The 20748-nt window shown below is 33.3% G+C and overlaps 2 protein-coding genes across 2 annotated transcripts; one reads left to right on the top strand and one right to left on the bottom strand.

Moving 5' to 3' along the window:
- Nucleotides 1-662: 662 nt before the first annotated feature.
- LOC109151094 (cytokinin hydroxylase-like) lies at nt 663-5012 on the bottom strand. Its single transcript, XM_019299006.1, has 5 exons — nt 4644-5012; nt 4046-4272; nt 3595-3836; nt 2489-2873; nt 663-1262 (listed from the first exon to the last, which is right to left on the bottom strand). The coding sequence occupies exons 1-5, from the start codon at nt 4924-4926 to the stop codon at nt 843-845; spliced, it is 1557 nt and encodes a 518-aa protein (XP_019154551.1). The 5' UTR covers nt 4927-5012; the 3' UTR covers nt 663-842.
- Nucleotides 5013-17685: 12673 nt separating this feature from the next.
- Nucleotides 17686-19200, top strand: LOC109151214. The gene is made up of 4 exons (XM_019299138.1): nt 17686-17902; nt 18189-18292; nt 18396-18567; nt 18989-19200. Exons 1-4 carry the CDS (start codon nt 17732-17734, stop codon nt 19136-19138), a joined length of 597 nt encoding a protein of 198 aa, XP_019154683.1. The 5' UTR covers nt 17686-17731; the 3' UTR covers nt 19139-19200.
- Nucleotides 19201-20748: the final 1548 nt, after the last annotated feature.

Here is a 20748-nt window from a genome sequence, read left to right as displayed (position 1 = left end):
TGTCCTCCGATCGTGGCACCTTCTTAGGCAAGTCAGGCAGAGTCTCAACGCAATCAACTTCCCATAGAATCCAGTTTTGATGGCGATGAGGAATGTCGTGGGTGATTGAATTTCTCCAACGCAATCAACTCCCTTTCGTCCCTATTTGATGGGCTCTCATTCCAGTTTTTGAACCCAATTTCTTAGGCGTTGTTTGGCGAACTCGTCTCCCCGTGACGCCCAGGAGGAATTGCTCGTCCATGGTGGTGAGGTATTTTCTGTAGCAACTCTTTAGGCGTATCACATTGTCAATCTTTCTACGAATTCCACTGTCCATTTCGCCGCTCTTTGAATTCTTCAATGCCGTTGATTTTGGTCAAATTTGAACTCCATGGTGATAGAGATTTTTGTCGATTTGGGACTCCACAGTTTGGCTATGCTTTCTCAAGTAAGAAGGGGGCTGAATGAAGAAAAAGACCAAAATGCCCATGGTTAATCGGAGTTCTCGCCGGCTGGTTGACGGACTACGGCCGAAGGGACTAAATCAACTAAAAACAATTATTTTCGGGGACTAAATTGATGAATAAGCAATTGAGGGACTATATTGACAGTTCGCTAATAATTGAGGGACCAAATCGTTGATTAACTCTTAAGATAATAACAATAATAAAATACTCCGTATATTTTTGCACGCATATATATATATATTTTATTTAACAATTCTCAGCATTTCCAACAAAATTTTGAAGGAAAACGAAGAAATATTACAACAATTACTACTCCGATCTATTTTTGGGAACTCTCAATACCTAATTCCAAGCCAAAACTCAATAAAAAATATAAAAATAAAATTACGGAGCACATTACAAAGGCCTCAATCTGATCTGAACTCCATACTTGGGCTTGATGGTGAGGACGATGACCGGCGCGTGGCGATAACTCTCGGAGATGTCAAAGCTGAACTTGGATATTAGCATGGCCAAGATGATCTTGGCTTCCATGAGAGCAAAAGACTGGCCGACACAGTTCCGGGGGCCGGCGGCGAACGGCAGGAAATTCCGGGCGGGGCCGGCGAAGGACTTTGATGCAAATCGCTCAGGGTTGAACTCGTTCACGTCTTTTCCCCATATCTCTTCACTGTGATGGATGGCTAGCACTGGCACCCATATGGAAAGCCCCTTTGGGATGTGAAGATCGCCAAGCTTGAAATCCTCAAACGCCATTCTTGGAAGAACAGAAGCTGGTGGGTATAGTCTTAATGATTCATTAATCACCATGTTCAACTGCACAAATAATATTGGTAGGTATTATTAGTTCTATATAACCCCGGGCATAATTCAGTAATCCAAAGGTTGAGTGTGGTGTAGCGACCCCGCAAATACTAGGATTCGAATCTGGTTAAGTGGTCGAGTCGGCCGCCTAAGCGTTGCCTAGGTCATTTAGGCGCTGACGCACTGATCGCCTAGGCCTCCTACCACCGACTAGGTCCGACCTAGTCAGCCGATTAGCTATTGTTCCCTTGTTTTTAAAATGGATTATTTAACTCAAAACGACATCGTTTTGAACGAAATAACCCTAAATTATTCAAATTCTAAATGTTTTTCAAGTTAATATTTAATGTTTTAGTATTAAGTATTAAATAGTTTATAGTCGTTATCAAGTCTTGAAAAATTAAAATATCTTAAACAAATTTTTAAAGAATAAAAAATAAAATAAAAAATACACGACCGCCTAGGCGCTGATTAATTGCCACCTAAGTGTCCTAGGCAGCGCCTAGCTTTCAACCATGTATAAAACACTATAAAAATGAAGGGATGTTTTTATATTATACAAGTACGTAGTGGGTGAATTATATATTTGTTTAAATTAGATAAAAGTCAACTATACTTATTACTGAGTACATTTTTAATAGAAGAGTTAAATTAAATGAAATTTAATAAATTATTGAAATTTGAAAATAAAAATGCTTTTTAAAAAAAGGGGATAGTACAGGAGACAAAATGATACTTTTGCATAGCTTGCACAGTATCGGACCATCAGACAGCAAACATTGCCAACGAAGGAGGGCAGGGGATTCCACAATTATTACATTAAAATTAAACAAATTGTTTTTTTTTTTGGGTCTAATTTTCAGTGAATGGACTATAATGCAATCACCATTTTGTTACCAATTACAATATTACTTGATTAATGAGCAGTTGCCTATTGCCAGCAAAGAGGGAATATGATCTCAATGATGGAATTTATTGATTATAAATAGTAATATTATATTCTATTGTTTCTTTTAATGTTTTGGTTGAAAGTGTGACACATTTTATTCAATTTCCCTCATGCCCAATGAATTAAAGATAAAGAGAATAAAGTTTAAAAAAAAAAAAAAAAAAACACCAAAATATTCGCAAGCGCTTTTTGATCACTTATCTCATCTTACTCTGATCTATCTTTATACTCAATAAATTAGTCAAGTAAATATAACGTTAAAAATGTAAATAGTTATATAAATTCATACCAGATTGAGCTTGGAGAGGTGCTCGACTGAGGGGGTGTCAGTGTTACAAACTTGTCTAACTTCGGACCGAACTTTGTCCTGCCAAGATGGGTTGCTAGCAAGGAGCATTATGGTCCATGTGAGTAACAAAGCAGTAGTTTCATGGCCAGCGAAGAAGAATGTCTTGCATTCATCCATTATCAATTGTAAATTTAAGCTAAACCCGATATTCTTTGATCTCTTTTTTTTCATCTCCGTCAACAACGTCCCTAACAGATCGTTGCCATACGAGCTACTCCGACCGATTTCAACACAATCTTTACGGCTTTGTATAATCTCCATTAGTAGCCTCTCCACCTCCATTTTTAACGATTTTATGTCTCTATTATATTTACTAGGAAAAAATCTGTCCAAAGAATTAAAAATAATAATAATTAGCATGTAAAATCTAAATATTTATTTTTTAATTAAAAAAAAGTACAACAGCTAATATTCATTTTAATTAATATTTATCTATTAGAGTAAAATTTCTTTATAATCTTCTTAATAAAGATACTATAAAAGACACTTTTGTTAAAAAAAAAAAAAAAAAAAAAAAAAAAAAAAAAAAAGAAAAAGGCATGGAATCTATAAAAGGGGAAAGAGGGATCAGAAGTAATATCAAGAAAACTCAACCATGTATGTAAAAAGGGGATAACATTTTCCATTAAAACGGAATCGGATTTCTGCATATTTTCTATGGTAAAGGAAAAAAGTGAAGTAAGAAAAAAATGATTACTTCCGATTTAAACAATTTATATGGTGCGAATTAAGCAATGATCTTGTGGTCTAATAGCACAAAGTGATTTGTATGGAGTCTGTAGTACTAAAAAAAAGTACACAAGCAGAGAATAAAACAAAGTTATTTATTATAGTAAAAATGTATCTGAAATAGTTGTGTGTCAATTCCGCTCCAATTTTTTTGGTCAGAAAACACACAAATGAAGGATAGCGAAGAAAGAAGGAAAACTATCATTAAAAAAAAAAAACAATTATTTTTTGAATAAACTAGTACATAACATCGTGGTGTGACTGAATATTGTGTGTGGCATTTAATCAAGATCGAATTTTTGGGAAAAAAAAATTACCGACTACCGGGAAGACATAAATGACGACTAGCTTGAGCACATCGTTGTTGTAGGACAGTTAAAAGATGAAATATTTGTTTGCCCTTCTCATAGTTAGTTCCGAACTCGGTTTGGGAGATGATATCGGCGGTGAGGCGTGCCATGTAGCCGCCGATCTCCAACTCCGTCTGCCCCGATTGCACTGCTTTTTCAAGAGATTGGAGCATTTTCTGAGTGCATTCCACCATGTACCCCGCATAACTCTACAATCCAAAAATCAAAAATCAAAACCAAATTGGATGGGAGATAATGCAATCATTATTCATTGGCTATTGCCACAAGCACCATAATCAAATCAAATAGCCATCAGGTCTTCTAATATGATCTCCATCCGCTTATGATGGATGTGATTTTTTTTGTAGTCACTCTGTTACAATGAGTATCTGTTATAAAAAGATTGAAAAAAATGTACCTTGAGTTTGTCTCCCATGAAAGCTGGGGCGACAATGTGACGCTGGTGATACCAGTCGTCGCCGTTTGCCATCAAAAGGCCGCGGCCGATGAAATGTTTTGAGCCCTGTTGCTGCAACCAAGATTTCCCCGAAACCGCGCTGTACTTTGAAAGAAGCTCTTTGATCAACTCGGTTTCCGTCAAGCACATCCTAGGCTCAATCCCATTCCAATATATGAATCTCTTCCCTATCAATTCCAACACAATTCACCCAAAAAACAAAAACAGAATCAAACGCTTAACACTACGCTAAAAATTATTATAACGTTTGGGCAGAAGCTGGTAAAAGCTAAGTCTAACACCCAATGACCGGGGATTATTGAAAAAAGCTAATAAAGGGTTTAAAGGGCCAAGTCGAGCACCCAAAGTCTAGAAAATGTTGACAGTATAAGAAAACAATAGTGCTAGACTTGTTGGACCGACTTCTGTTCAACAATTTCTTAGACACTTGGTGCTGAACTTGACTCTTCAGGGCCTCGGTCCAACAAAAAAGTTTGAACCAATGCTGGTTGGGTTGGGTTGAGTATGTAAAACAATTTTAATGTGTTGTCTCTGGTACCGTAAATTTTGGACCAGGCGACGTAATGGGGCAAGAGGCGTGGGACGACGTCGTGGTGGATGGAGTCCATGTGGTCGGAGGTTGACTTGGAGACCATGGCGGCCATGTCAAGGATGTTTCCGAGGAGGAACCGAGGATTGGGCCCGAAAACTCCCTGTTTCTCCATGGTTTTTCTGATGCGTCTCGGGGTTAGCCAGTAACATGAGATGGTTTGGTAGGCCAGTTTCAAGAACATGCACGCGCATGTGAGCAGTAGGGGGATCAGAACCACCGCGGCTGCCATGGCCGGAGGTGGTGAAGCCGGCGGCGATGGTTACAGAGTAGTTTTTGAGGATAACAGAGTACAGAATATCACTCACTGATCGATATGCGTTCTTGGAATCAGATTACCAAATGCCCCTATTTATATAATGCGAGTGCAACCGTATTGACTATCTGTACTTAGTTATAAACAATACTACATTGTAATGAAATATATATATAATACACGAGTGCACTGACTAATATGACTTGGAATAAAAAAGATTATAATATTAATAAACATTTGATAAAATTGTTAGTGCTTCATCACTGTTTTATTTATTTATTTATTTCATTAAAAATTTAATCCTAATACTTTTAAAAAGCATTATCATCATTGCCACATCAACATAATATAATATATCATACCAACTCAAATTTTATTTTATTACTATTTTAAGGAAAATACTTTCTTCTCATTTAAAATTTTTTCCTCTAATATTTTTCATCAAGTGTGGATTCTATTCATTGGGTGCCCATGAATTAGTTGATCTTATCATTAATTTAAAAAAAAAAAGTTATTAGTTACTAATTAAATAATCAATCGCTATATGTTCCATTTCTTTTAATTTAATTAAAAGAAACGGTTATCACTATAGTAAATCAATGGCGATATGTATGTTGTCAAATGAAGCCGTGGTAGAATTAAAATAATGAACTATTTTTTTTTAAGTACTACTAACTCTGTTACAATATAGTATCTGTTCATACTTATCTTTTATTTTTCTTTCATATTTTTTATTTTTTCAACACAACTCCCTTAGTCTGTCTTCAAAAGTGCTTTTCGTTTGCAGCTTAGTTTTGTATGATAACTTAGCTTGTTTTTGCCTATGTGATTGCTTGTGATCTCTACTTGAACTCCTTCATTTCTTGAAATTCGGGATTTTTCTCGACAAAACAAGCTAATGGCATCCTTAATAGTGTGAAGATTTTGAGGAGGTTTTACAGGTGTGATTGTGAAAGAGAAAATAGGAGAGGAAAAGAAAAAAAAAAAAAAAAAATATATATATATATATATATATATATATATATATATATATATATATATATATATATATATATATATATAATTACGCGCCTAGGCGAGCGCTGCGCGTGCAGTGCACGTGCCAGCCTGGGTGCGAGAGTTGCGCCTCACACACGTGAGGCACAACTCTCTCTCTCTCTCTGTCAGTGGGACCCACTATCTATGCAAAATCCCCATTTTTGCAGGACACCCCAACCATTTCTCTCTCTCCCCTTTCTTTCCTCCCCCTCACCCAAAATTTCTCAAAACCTGGTTCAAAAGCCCCTTTTGGAATGCTCTAAGTCATGCCTCAGAAACAACATTATCTTTAGTACTACTGACTCGGTCACAAAGAGTCAAGGCAGTGTGGATCAAACACATAACCTCCCTTTATAGAGAGCCACTTCGTGCCACTAGACCACATGGTCATTGACATATTTTAACATTAAAATGATACTTCAACATTACTTTAATGAAACTAGATAGTAGGCCTTTGAAACACCACACGCATTTTAAAACAAAATTTAAAAAGTGTTAATAGTTAAAAAAAAATTATAGATAACAATAAATTTAAAATTTAAAATTTAAAATTTTAATTATCAATATTAATTTCTCTATAAATATACAAATAAATTATTTATTAAAAATTAAGTTTATTCTAGTTTATATGAAACTTTTTCTTTAGACACAAATAAATTTTGTTACAGATCCCAGCTTAATAATATGATTTTTAATTAAATTTCACACAATGATATTAAGTTAGTCATTTAGTTGAGTGGGATGAAATGATATTATTTTCAGGGTTCACAATTTGTTGAATGTATTATTTATTATTTATTTTGTAAACCTAGATATTAATATGTTTTAATTAAATTAATTACTTTGAAATATTAAAAAAATAAATTTTAAGTTGACATGACATGCACACCATATTATATTGATGTTAGCAAGTTAATGGTTAGTTAATGATGTTAATGAATGTCTTTAATTAATTGTTTCTAATGATTAGGAATTAAATTAAACTTGGGAGAAGAAAGAATTAAATTAAACAAAATTAAAATATATAAACTACATTATTGAATAAAATCATATAATACATGAAACTTATTGCATGTGGTTCGTTGGCCATTCAAAGCATAATGAATAGCTTTGAAACATGCACTATCACATCATCTCACAAGTGACAAATGAATTAAAATATTACACTTATAAATTACAATAATTCGAATAATTAAAGTTATCATTCTTCCCAAAAGTTATCATATATTGGTTGATGGTAGCAGATGTGAGATCTAAATATGATCTAACTGTATAGAGAATAATCTACGAGAAACTTAATTCGTAGTAGCGGAAGCGAAAGTTATCATTCTTCCCAAAAGTTATCATTATAAACCACAAAATTGAGCAAGACCAACAGTGCACAATAATACATAGGTTCACTGGTTAACAACAATATATAGAGGACTGTGCGGACAAATAATGGGCACATAACAAATTAATATCAGGCACACAATTTAATACATAATGGCACACAAGAATACATGTAAACATCAGGTTTCAAACACAAGCTCTATTAATTAACAAATCCATGCACACAACATACAAACTGTGGCACACGACTATAGTCGGCCATGCACACGACATACATGCTAATGGCACACACTACATCTGTCCTCAGAGTCCTCTATAATATATTTGTCCTCATTTGAACTCAAATATATATATATATATATATATATATATATATATATATATATATATATATATATATATAAGTTTAGATTTTTGTTACTAAAATTAGTTTAGTTGTAGTGCTTAATATCTTGTAGTAATTTATAAGCTTTGGTACTGTATTGCACTTTGGTTAAAGAAATTCGGAAATGGAAGGCAATGAACGGATCTGAGGCTCCAAGAAGAGAACTTGACCTTTAGTTTTTCGCAAGGGTTTCATTATAACTTATAAATGATGAAAACCAAACTAGTTGACCTAATTCTACTCATTGGGAATTGAAGATAATTTAATTCTGCACAGAATTAATAGGCCCTCCTCAACTAAAATATTAATTTCTCAGTCTCGAAAGTATGTACTATCTTCTTTGGGCAATTTATATCGTGGTGTACATAGCAATGTGTGCCTAGCACAAAACACGCGCATTTCAATTGCTGACGTCATTTCGTTCGTCAAAATCTCATCATGTGTATTCAGTTAAAAGTTTATGTGTATTGTGTTATGAGTTTTTGTGTATTCAATTAAGAGTTTTTGTGTATTCAGTTAAGAGTTTCTGTGTATTATGTATCATGTTAGATTATGTGTATTTAGTTATAAGTTTCTGTGTATTCTGTTATGAGTTTATGTGTATTCGAAACATAACAGAATTTTTTTTTGACAATGCACCAAAACGACGTAGTTTTGGGAGGCGTGGGGCACACATTGCTATGTGCCTGGTGCACGGTATAACGATTGATTTCTTTGGCTCTTGTTGGACAGCGACTCAGAGAGCCAAGTCTAGTATTCTGCCATTGAAACGTGACGCTGACTACCATACAAATGTTAAGAAATAAAATTGTGTCTTCGATATTAGTTATAACTTTTGGTGTAGTGGTAACTGCTTGATCTTGATAATTGGTATTAGAGTAGTTGAGAGCATGTTGTGTAGTTAAGGCTAACAGTAGCGCTTATTGCTACATAAATATAAGAAAATAGAACTGCACATTTGCTACTAGCTATAGCTTTCAATATAGTAGTAAGCATTTGATTTTGACACCACTAACTAACCGACCTTAGGCTAGCTTCAATTTTTTAAAAAATAAAAAATAAAAATAAAATTAATGAGACGCCTAAACAAATTGATGAAGACACTTCATTGAACTTGCTCAAATAGATAGTAGCAGCAATTCTAGCTAATTAAGGGCAAGCAGTAGATTCTTCATCCATCCTTGGTGAGGCCATAAATATATGTACAAGTGTTGATTCTGTCATGGAAGGTGTGAGTGTAGAAGGCACTATATTGGAAGAACTAGAAGATCTAGAACTATATATATTGTCATGAGTACTACACATGCAATCTAAAACTTTTATTTAAGCATTATAAGTTTCAAAAAATCATCCAAATTAAATTAAATTTTGACCAACCATTTTAGGACAAAAATCTTTCTCTCAATGGTTAGAACGTTGGAGATCTTTACTGAAGATGACTTGGTGGATGACCCTTAGTTAGAGTGAAAGATTGAGTAGTGACGAGCATGCAAACTTGTGAAGAAAGTCATTCCAAAAATTGTTAAGGAGATAGCTAGTAACCTAGTTGGCTAGCTTTATTTGAAACTAGTATGGATGGTTATATTTTTGCTTGTATTTATATCGTACTAGTGAAATTCTCCTTAGTATTAAAAAGAATGAGAGTGGAGTATGAGTTTTTGAACTGCTACAAAAATATTATCTCAATCTCTCTTCTCTACTCTCCTTATTTACTTGCAAAACGATCCAAATCACACACATGTTTCCGTACACTTTATAAAGCAAATACAAAACAAGCTATACTACATATTTGACAAATTTAATTAAGACTTTCACTACAAAATACTTTGATTATTTTTACTTAAAAAAAACTTTGGAACAAGGTTCAAATTGGCTATTGAACTTAACCTGAAAATGCAATTAGACCACTAAACGAAAAAAAAAAAAGTGCAATTAGGCCACGGAACACTCCAAAAACGTGCAGTTAAACCACTAAACACTCCAAATGGACCAAATGTATGCGATTTCACCGGATAGCAGGTTACCATCAATTTTAGTAAGTTACCTGCTTACGTGGCAGCTAAGTTGGCATTTTTAAATAATTTTTAATAAATTTTAATAATAAATTTTAAAAAATTGAAAAAATTAAATTAAAAAAATTAAAAATTAAAAATAAAACAACGGGTGGCCAACGGCCACCGTCGTTTTTTTTTTTTATAAATTTATTATTAAAATTTATTAAAAATTATTTAAAAATTATTAAAAATGCCAACTCAGCTGTCAAGTAAGCATGTAACCTGCTAAAATTGATGGTAACCTGCTATCAGGTGGAATTACATACATTTAAAGTATTTAGTGGCCTAATTGCACATGTTTTTTGTTCAATAGTCTAATTGCATTTTCAGGTTAGATTCAGTGGCCAATTTGAACCTCATTCCAAAAACTTTTAAAAGTTTATTCAACTCCGATCCTATTCTTGTACACTTTTATTCGTCTAGACCAATAGTAGCATCACACTTTTCAAAGAGAGAGAGAGAGAGAAATATTGTGTACAAGTAAGCTAGATGTGAAGATGAATGAACAAAGCGGAGATGTAGAAAAGGCGTCATGAATGACGGAAGGCTGCTAGCTAGAGAACATCAGATCAATCAAATGATTAAAATATCATTAATTCTATCTTTTCATACATTTTCTTGCTGACTTTTGACGTACGACGATGATGAGCAGCCATGAACATCAATCAGGCCGGGAAGAAAAAGATGTGAATGCATTAGTCAAACAGTAGGAATTGAAGCTACGAGATATATGGCTGCTAATAACTTCACACCTGAATGGACAGTGGCGCGGTGTGTTTCATGATGAGCCGCCCCGCCCCGGCCGTCAACCTATAGTACTAATTCAACCAGATCAGATCACGGCGTATCAAATTAAAAGTACGTGTTTTGGGTTGGCTGCCTTGTTTGCAACAACTCTCCATTGCTAGCTTGATGAATCAAACATCAACTCCTTACAAACCTACACGCATAAAACAACATATAAATGATGAGACTATTCTTCCAATTCTCTTCACAAGTTACAAATGACTGAATGAGTGTGACTCATAAACTTATCTTTTACTTTTACAAAACTACATGCATAAACAACATCAATCTACAAGACTATATATGCTTATCTGATCTTCCAAGTTAAAAATGACTGGGACTGTCCTGGGATGAGTGGCTAAGTATGTGGCTGAAACATGATTCTCGTATCTATTGAAGGTCACAATTAAAGTTGGGTTTTTTTCAAAACACTCTAGTGGTTAAATTCGTCAAACATAATCTTCCTAGTATACCTGGTCAAATTCGTCACATCTGATCTTTCTAATAGTGTGGTTTATTTTTTCATGTGTGGTTTGTGGGCTAATAAATGAGTGTGGCTCAAAGTTATCTTTTACTTTTACAAAACTACAGGATAAAACAACATATATACATTAGACTTTATATACTTTTCTTACAAGTTAAAAATGAGTGTGACTCTCCCAAAAGGAGTGACCAAGTGTGCGCAACATAACATGATTATGGCAAACTAGCTTGTTACACGTGATCTTGTGTGATTATATTTATGAGACTATATTTCATTTTTCATTACAAATAAAGTTGACAAATTGAAAATAGCAATAGTTACTTATATCGTGGACCATGATGCATTTTTTATATGACACTCATTGATTTTTGTATTATATATATATATATATATATATATATATATATATAATCGCACTCAGGTGCGAATGCTTCGCCCAGGCGCGAAATAGGAATGAATTCTGTTCGTCCATGTGTTCAGATCTAATGGATGAGAAACACTGATTTTTTAAAAAAACGCGGTGGTATTTTCGTAAATAATTGAACATCGAAGTGCAAGTAAAATGTATTACAAGTGCATGTAAAATGTATTATAAGTGCAAGTAAAAATTTACAGTGAGCATCAATACTTAGTTGCATCTATAGTTCTAAGTAGTTGCACCTATAGTTCTAAGTAGTTGCACATATAGTTATAAGTAGTTGCACCTAGGTGTATGAATGTTTGCAAGTGGTTTTCAGGGGTATTACTACCCGCTAAACTCAGATCAATGAATGTTAACAAGGCAAAATTACATGCACTTATAGGTGAAAGTAGGTGCACCTATAGTTATAAGTAGTTGCACCTATAGTTATAAATATTTGCACATATAGTTATAAGCACACCCAGGTGCATGAATGTTTGCGGAAAGTGAATGCTAACAAGGCAAAATTACATGCACTTATAGGTGAAAGTAGGTGCACATATAGTTATAAGTAGTTGCACCTATAGTTATAAATAGTTGCACATATAGTTATAAGCACACCCAAGAGCATGAATGTTTGCGGAAAGTGAATGCTAACAAGGCAAAATTACATGCACTTATAGGTGAAAGTAGGTGCACTTGTGGTTGATTTTACTTGCACTTCGATGTTCAATTATTTACGAAAATGTCACCGCATTTTTTTAAGTTATTAGATCTGGACACGTGTCGCGCGCTGATTCGTTCGCATTTCCCTCCTGAGCACTTATTCGCACCTGTGTGCATCCCTATATATATATATATATATATATATATATATATATATATATATATATATATATATATATATAAAGTTATCTTTTACTTTTCCAAAAATACATGCATAAAACAACATACAATAGACTATATATATATATGATTCTCTTACAAGTTAAAAATGAGTGTGATGACTTCCCAAAAAGGGTGATTGAGTGGGTGAAATATGATTCTCATATATAAAGATTACGGATTTGATTCTTGTCAATACTCTTTTGATCAAACTCGTCACATAGAATCTTTTAAGTGTGATTTATCTTTCTTTTGTGTGATTTACAAGAGTGTATTTCATTTTTCATTACAAATATCCAAGTGAATAGACAAATTTATGATCCAAAACAATTCTAGTCGGAAGTGACCCAATACGAGTTGTTATGCCATGGACCCGTGTCCACCTTGCAAGGTGGACATGGGTCCAATACGACGCCGTTTTGTAATTCAGGAGTAACGGTACCATTAGTGGCACCGTTTTCCTTCCACCAATCGGATTATTTTAAAAAAAAAAAATTGTCAAAAGAATTCAGCGACATCAAATATTAATTGTGAATATAGAGTTCTGCAGTTGTAAATATAGAGTTCAAAAATTATGAACATAGAGTTCTATAATTATGAACATATAGTTCTGTAATTGTGAATATAGAGTTCGATAATTGTGAATATGGAGTTCAAAAATTATGAACATAGATTTCAGTAATTATGAGTATAGAGTTCAATAATTATTAACAGAGACTTCTAGAGTTCTATAATTATGAACATAGAGTTCTGTAATTATGAATATAGAGTTCAATAATTGTGAATATGGAGTTCAAAAATTATGAACATAGAGTCCAGTAATTATGAACATAGACTTCTGAAGACAAACGCCGTTTACGACGAAAAAAAAAATTTGTTTTTAGTTGACACAGTATCATTTTGATGTAAAACGAGGCCGTTTTAGAACCGTGTCCACCTTACACGGTTACACAGCATAATTTATCAATCGTTATACCCTACACCACGGCGTACATAGCACTATGCGCCGCGCGCCTGACGTCGTTTTGGGATCGTTTTGGGAGGCGCGGTAGGAAGTTGCTGGGATTATGTGTATTTGTTCACACAGTTATGTGTATTTGTTCATACAGTTATGTGTATTGGTTCATACAGTTATGTACATTTTTTATTCAATTATGTACATTCTTTTTATACAATTATGTACATCCGAATCAGAAAATTTGTGTGTATTATGTTAATAGTTGATGTGTATTATGTTAAAAGTTTATGTTTATTATGTATTATGTTAGATTATGTGTATTATCTTTTAAAAAGAGTATGTATATTTTGTTATATAATTATGTACATTCATGTATACAATTATGTGTATTCTAGTATAACATTATGTACATTCTTGAACAGCGGATTTTTTTTTAAAGAAAAAACTACTGCCATTCACTGGGGCGGGAAATTTCAAAAAAAAAAAGTAGAAATTAAAACGACGTCGTTTTGCATCTGGGCACATATTGCAACGCGCGCCGTGCTGTAGGATATAAATTGCCATAATTTATGCCACCCAATATTATGAAGGAGATAAGTCCAGAAAACCAAGCCCAATATGAAGTGAGAAGAATGGCTACTTCCTGAGGCCCTTTAAAAGACTCATCAAAATACCAGGAGGAATGGCCCAAATGCACGTGGAGGAAGTAGTGAGAAGCAAATTATTACCTGGACCATAAAAAGAGTATTTTTAATATATTAAAAGAATATTATTTGTATACTGATCGTACATTATATGAACTAATGTACTTTTAATACTCAGATTATATATTTTTCATGAATACAAAATACATTTTTAATATAATAAAAATACATTATTTATATACTGAATGTATATTATTTGATAGTATATAAAATAATATACTTTCAATACTCAAATAATATATTTTTAAATAATGTATTTTATACAATGATTGGTAGTAAGGAGCTTGGGCCTGTTGCGATTGACATTCATGGTAGGAAAGAAGAGTGATGCAGGTGACAGTAATACACTATTAGGCTATATGATCTGCATTCCTGTAATAGTTTTGCATTTTAAAAGTGGATTCTATTGTTATATTTGTTGTAAAATTAGATGCCCTCTCGTGTGAACATATATGACAACATATAGTAAAGTAAAAAGAGAAGACAAGAGATACAGAGAGAACTATTAATATTTTATTATTCATTAATTAATTCAATATATACATGGTGTATAAAGTTAGCATATAACTACTATATATATAAGTTTATAAAGGATGGAGCCTTGGAGGTATTATCAATTATCATAATATAATTCCTCTAGTAATATTCACGTATATTTATTTACAACACTTTCCTTGAACATTACTATATCATATTCATGCCTCGTTAAAACCTCACTAACAAAAATTCAATGAGAAAAAACAAGTGAGAAAAAGAGTACATGATATATTTGTATTCACATGTTGCAATAGCTGCCTTGTTAAAAAATCTTTAATTAAGAAAATTATATCAAAACTTAATTAAAGGAAAAAGAGTACAACTTGTTGGTCTTCAAGATTAATTCAAGTAAATATCATTCCCCATTTAAGATAACAATCTTCAAAGTCTACACGTTCTAATATAATAAAAACATTTTTCAAAGAATAAGTATAGGAAAAGGATTGTGTGAACAAATATGCTAGATTGTCACTAAAACGAATATTCTATATAATAATCTTGTGATTCTTCTAGAGCTCACATGGGTTGAATCTTGACGCTATATATTTTGTCAAATATTCCTAAACATACTCATTTATCATTTGTGCAATATATACATACAAGCTTTATTTGTTGGTCAGGCGTGTCCACTAGCGGTTCCATTGGGGTTGAGGTTGCAAGAACCATGGGCGTTGCTTAATCCTAATCGTGACATTGCTTCAGTTTGTTTCGAGAAAGATGGATGTATGTGATAGCCTGCTTGAGACTTGATCTCGATCAGACTCTCAATGAAAACACCAATTGACGGTAAGAATGTACCGGAGAATAATTATGAATTGAAAAGAGTATCAAATAAACAAGTGGTATTGCTTGATGATTCTGAGCACAAGTTTGTGAGCATGTCTCCCTTGTTGTTACTTGGGCTAAGCTTTTATAGTATATATATATACAACAGTAATGGTTACAATAATGGGTACATAACGGCTTCCTAATAAGTACAATGACTCTCCTAATAAGTGTTGTGCATGACTCCTTAGTAATTGAAGTGGACTCTCCTCCATAACTCCTGCTCTTTGATGAGACGATAGGTACTCTAATAAAGTAGTAATAAGTGTATTGGACTCTGAGTTAAGTGCACCTTTCGATTTCCTCCCTACTTGACTTCTGAACATTACTAATTGACTGTGTTAATTGTTTTGACTCCTTCATATTAGACCAAGAACATTTCGGGTTGGATCCAGTACCTTGTCTGATTATCCTATCATAATGTTTCACCACTCATAGCACCCTCGGGAGGAAGCGAATTAATTTTAAGGAAAGTGATGTGAACATAGACACATGCCTTGAATTTTTGTTGGTTTGTTGACTAAAATTTTGGGAATTTTCTTTTTAATTTCAAGTTTTAATCGAGAAAATTCCCTACACCCTCTAGCATATTGGGCTTGCTATATATGTGGTTAAAAAATTTCACCACTCCTAATGCATGCAACCAATAGTCCCTAACAACCCCTATATATTGTCTCCAATGGACATTAGTTTCTTGTACATCTATAAGATTTAGCCTTCTCAAATACTCATTCCCAAACAAGACATTTATAACTTAACAAATATTTGGATGCACTTTCTACTAGTGAACTCACCCATTCTAAGATATTCATCAATTATATTTGATTGCAGAAAGATGTTTGATAAATTAGCTATTAGCTGATAACTGATTATATGCAAAATGACTTTCTCAAAAAGCTTATCGAAAAAACTGTTTTGAGCAGTTTTTAAAATTTTAGCATTTTAGAGCTAGCAATAAGCTGTTACAAAAAACTAATTAATCAAACACTTATATTGATTGTTTAACCAAGTCAAACAACTAATAGTGATAATAAGCTAAAATTGACTGATAAACTAACTATATATGTTACCAAACAGGGCCTATGTAATTGGTTTCTTATTTTATTTTATTTTATTTATTTATGATGACAAATTAATTAAGCAAGTTGAAAAGATCAAAGGAAATGTAGCCTTCGTAGTAAGACAGCAGCAGACTAAGTAGGGATAAATTAAAATATGAAATGCAATTCTTTATTCTTGTCTTCCAGGTTGCTCATCGGTTCTAAGACTTTATTTACCCAACCCTTTGACTCAGTTTTCATGCAAAGACACCTTCATATATATATATATATATATATATATATATATATATATATATATATATATATATATATATATATATAGGCGAGTTCAGGTGCGGCGGTGCGACATCACCAATAGTTCAACAAATATACACCACAGAAAAACAACACTGGTGATGTATCTCTTCTTCCAAATACTGTCCACTAAACCATTGAGCTAAGCGAGTGCAGACTAACTTTTCAATTCCTAATATTATATTTTGAATTGAAAGTATCGTATTACATTTTTTTATTATTAAAAGTATCACATTTTTCACTATAAATATTACACTTCCTCTGATAAGTAACAATCAATCAATATAATTTATCCCAGATTAATAGTACACTTTTTCTCATAAGTTATTGTTCAATCCCTACATATTGTATTTTAATTTAAAAACATTATATTTTTTATTACAAGTAATAAATAATTTATTCTCAAATAATATTTCATTTTCTAAATAAATATTACTATACATTTTTATCTCTGACTCTCTCACATATCTAGAATCTGTGAGACGGACGGTTTCACCGGAGACTCAACCATAATGCAAAGGAAAATATTTGGTGTACTCCTATTTTAAACTCCCAACTTGTACTCCATCTCACGTCCTCTTAATGTAGACAATTTTTTTGTGGATCCACATGATGAAAATAATCAATCCTGATTTGCCACCTCAAGAAGTATAAATGAGGAAGTAGAATTTGGAGAGTCTATGTAGTGAATAGGAACTCAATAAATGCAATTAAAAATAACACGCATTTACAAAATTGAATTGAAGATTGCATAATTCAAGGACATTGAATTGAATTGAAAATTGTAATTTATGCTTAACCACGATACCAATACCAAAGTTGCGCAGATAGGAACATAAATGATAAATTATCCTTTAATTTGGGATTTTTGTGAACCATTTCCGTGTACCCTTTGACCAAACTTTTAGACATTTTCAAAACAAGTCTACTATATATAGCCATATAGAGTACTCAAACAAATTTATAGCCATATAGGAACCAGAAACATACCATTTAGTTTCTTGAATCAGTTCATCAAATCCCAGAAATCAAAGAAAAATGGGTCTATTTGGAAGGAAATCCCTGGCATCAAGAGTAAAGAGCATGGCTAATCTCGCAATCTCTAGGATTAGTATTCTCAAGAACCAGCATCATGTGAGGTGTTCCTACGCCCGCTCCGATATTGTCCAGTTACTCCACCTCGGCCACCACGACCGCGCACTTCTTCGGGTACGTTTCATTGTTAAGTTAAGCTGATAGTTGAACTGCATATCTATATTTATATATTATATACTCGACATGCCCTACAGGTGTGTACAGGCAGATTACTTTTTGATGGGCTCTGATAGTTGAACTGTTTATAATTATATATTATATGCTCAACACGCTCCCTCAAGTGTGCGAACAGATTACCATTTTATGGGCTTCAAACAACACATTTAAAGTGACAGTTGAACCCTCGCTCTCTTTATCTACCACTAGTTTAGTTTTGATTGTGGGCTTTGTGTTATTGAAGGCTGTGGTGGTGATGAAGGAAGAAAACATGTGCGATGCGCTAGCCATGATGGAGAACTACTGCCATCTTCTGATTGAACGAAGGGCAGTGTTAGATAGTAACATGTATGTTAGTGTAAATTCATATGTTTTAATTTGTGGAAAATAATAATAATGTTGTAGCTAGTTTAATGGCATGAGTAGTGTGATGATGTTGGTATATATGCAGGGAATGCCCTGAGGAGCTGAGGGAGGGGATATCAGGGTTGATCTTTGCAGCTTCAAGATTTGGTGAATTCCCAGAGCTTCAACAACTAAGACACATTTTTGCATCAAGATTTGGTCAAGAATTCACAGTTCAATGCGTTGAGTTGCGCAAGAATTGTGGAGTACATCCAAAGGTATATATAGTTTAACTTTAATTATATTAGTAGAAAAATATATAACGGCCCTGTTTGGTAAAATGACTGTTAGCTGATAGTTGTTTGCTGTTAGCTGATTGTGTTAATTAGAGGGTATAAATATTTGATAATATTAGCTGATTGTAGAAAAGTGTTTGGTAAATTAGCTATAACTGTTTGGTATAATTTCTTTTCTCAAAAAGCTAATTGAAAAAGTTGCTAGGAGTAGCTTTTTTAATTTTAACTTTTTGGAGTTGCAAAAAACTAATTAACCAAACATTTATATTGATATTTTTAACTAAATCAAACAATTAATAGTGGTCAAATAAGCCAAAATTGGCCTATAGGCCAATTTTTTATCAAACAGGGCCAAAATGAAATTGACTTTAATGTTTGTTGGGCACCAAATGAAATTGTACAGATGATAGAAAAACTGTCCACACATGAAGCTGCTGCAGGCATAGAGAAGAGAGTGAAAGTTGTAAAGCAGATTGCTATTGACGCTGGAATTGCTCTCCGCCCAGATCAAAATCAAGATATACAGTGCAGTCAATCCACACAAGAAGAATGAGTTCTGGTGCCGCAAGTTTCCTGGACAGAACAAAACTAAGAAATTGAATCAATTTTTGTAGACACAGAAAATTTGAAGCAGATAAAATGGGTTTTATTCGTATGTGTTGGGTTTCATTTTGATATAATTGGCTGATTATTGATTTATTTGAATTAATTAAATTGACCCAATTCTCCTAATTAAATACAATTGAAGACTAGTTGATTCAAATTATAAGGATTGATTAAACCAGGCATAGCAAGTAAATATTTATATATTTAAATTAACTATTTAATTTAAATATGTGATAAGATCATGAACATGGATGCAATTGTAGTTAAGATACATTTTGGATAAATATCCATATTATCCTAAATATCATTGATAATATAAAGATAATGTTGAAGAATTTGAGTTCCAGTGAAAGCCTCATATATTTCTCTCCTATAACACATTCCAAAGGTCACACTAACATCACACTTGAAGAGTTGAAGACACGTCGAAGATCCCTTAGAAGTCCTAGAGAAGCTTCGGATTGAAGATCAAACTGAGCTAAAGTAAACCAAGCTAAAGTGGATTGAAGATAAGCTAAAGTAGATTGAAGATATTCAAGTGATCAAGCCAAGCTAAATTGGATTGAAGAAGCCAAGTTAAAATGGACTAAAATCAAATATTAAGCCAATTAAAGATCGGAGGCCCTTCGAGGGCAAATTATGTTGTGCATCCGTATGCACCAAGCATGGTGCATACGCATGCAAAAACGACGTCGTTTTATTAAAAACGCGCATCTTCCCTTAAAAAAAAAAAAATTCAGGTTCGATTCCCAACAACAACATATGAATTAAAATTCCAGAATCGATGAACTATAATTCCAAAATCGATGAACTATAATTCTAGAATCTATGAACTAAAATTCCAGAATCTAATCTATGAACTAAAAATTCCAGAATGAATGAACTAAAATTCCAGAATCAATGAACTAAAATTCCATAATCTATGAACTAAAATTCCAGAATGAATGAACAACATAATGCTGTTGCTGGGAATCGAACCTGAATTTTTTTTTAAAGGGGAGACGCGCGTTTTTAATAAAACGACGTCATTTTTGCATCCGTATGCACCATGCATGGTGCATACGGATGCACAGCATAACTACTCCCCTTCGAGTGGCTTCAAGAACAAGCCGCGCGCATGTCAAATGCCTTGTTCAGAGGCCCTTCATAGCTAAATTTTCAAGTCAAGTTAGTCAAGTGGAGAATCGGAGGAATTTCTTGATAGAGATTTTGTAGCCGCACTTTGAAATTATATATATATATTATCATCCTGGCCAATTCCAATGATAGTCTAGTCGCAAGATGCAAGGTCCAATGACTCGGTGTCCCCTTTCTCTTTCTCTTTCTCTTTTTTACTTGGACCGACAAACAAAAAAACACGCACATTTTGGATTCACTAATGGCGATGCTCAAAGTGTTCTATGCAAACACAACTTTAGTAAGCTTCCTAGTTCCTGACAACACTGAAAAGTCAAACTCCGTAAATTTGAACCTTTCCATAAACGAGCATCTTCATGACATTGAAATACTATAGCAAAATCATATTTTGTTTGAAATGTATGACAAAAATAAAAGCAA

Source organism: Ipomoea nil, unplaced genomic scaffold (assembly GCF_001879475.1).
Source record: "Ipomoea nil cultivar Tokyo-kokei standard unplaced genomic scaffold, Asagao_1.1 scaffold2283, whole genome shotgun sequence".
NCBI lineage: Eukaryota > Viridiplantae > Streptophyta > Magnoliopsida > Solanales > Convolvulaceae > Ipomoea > Ipomoea nil.
This window is presented reverse-complemented; position numbering and strand designations above follow the sequence as displayed.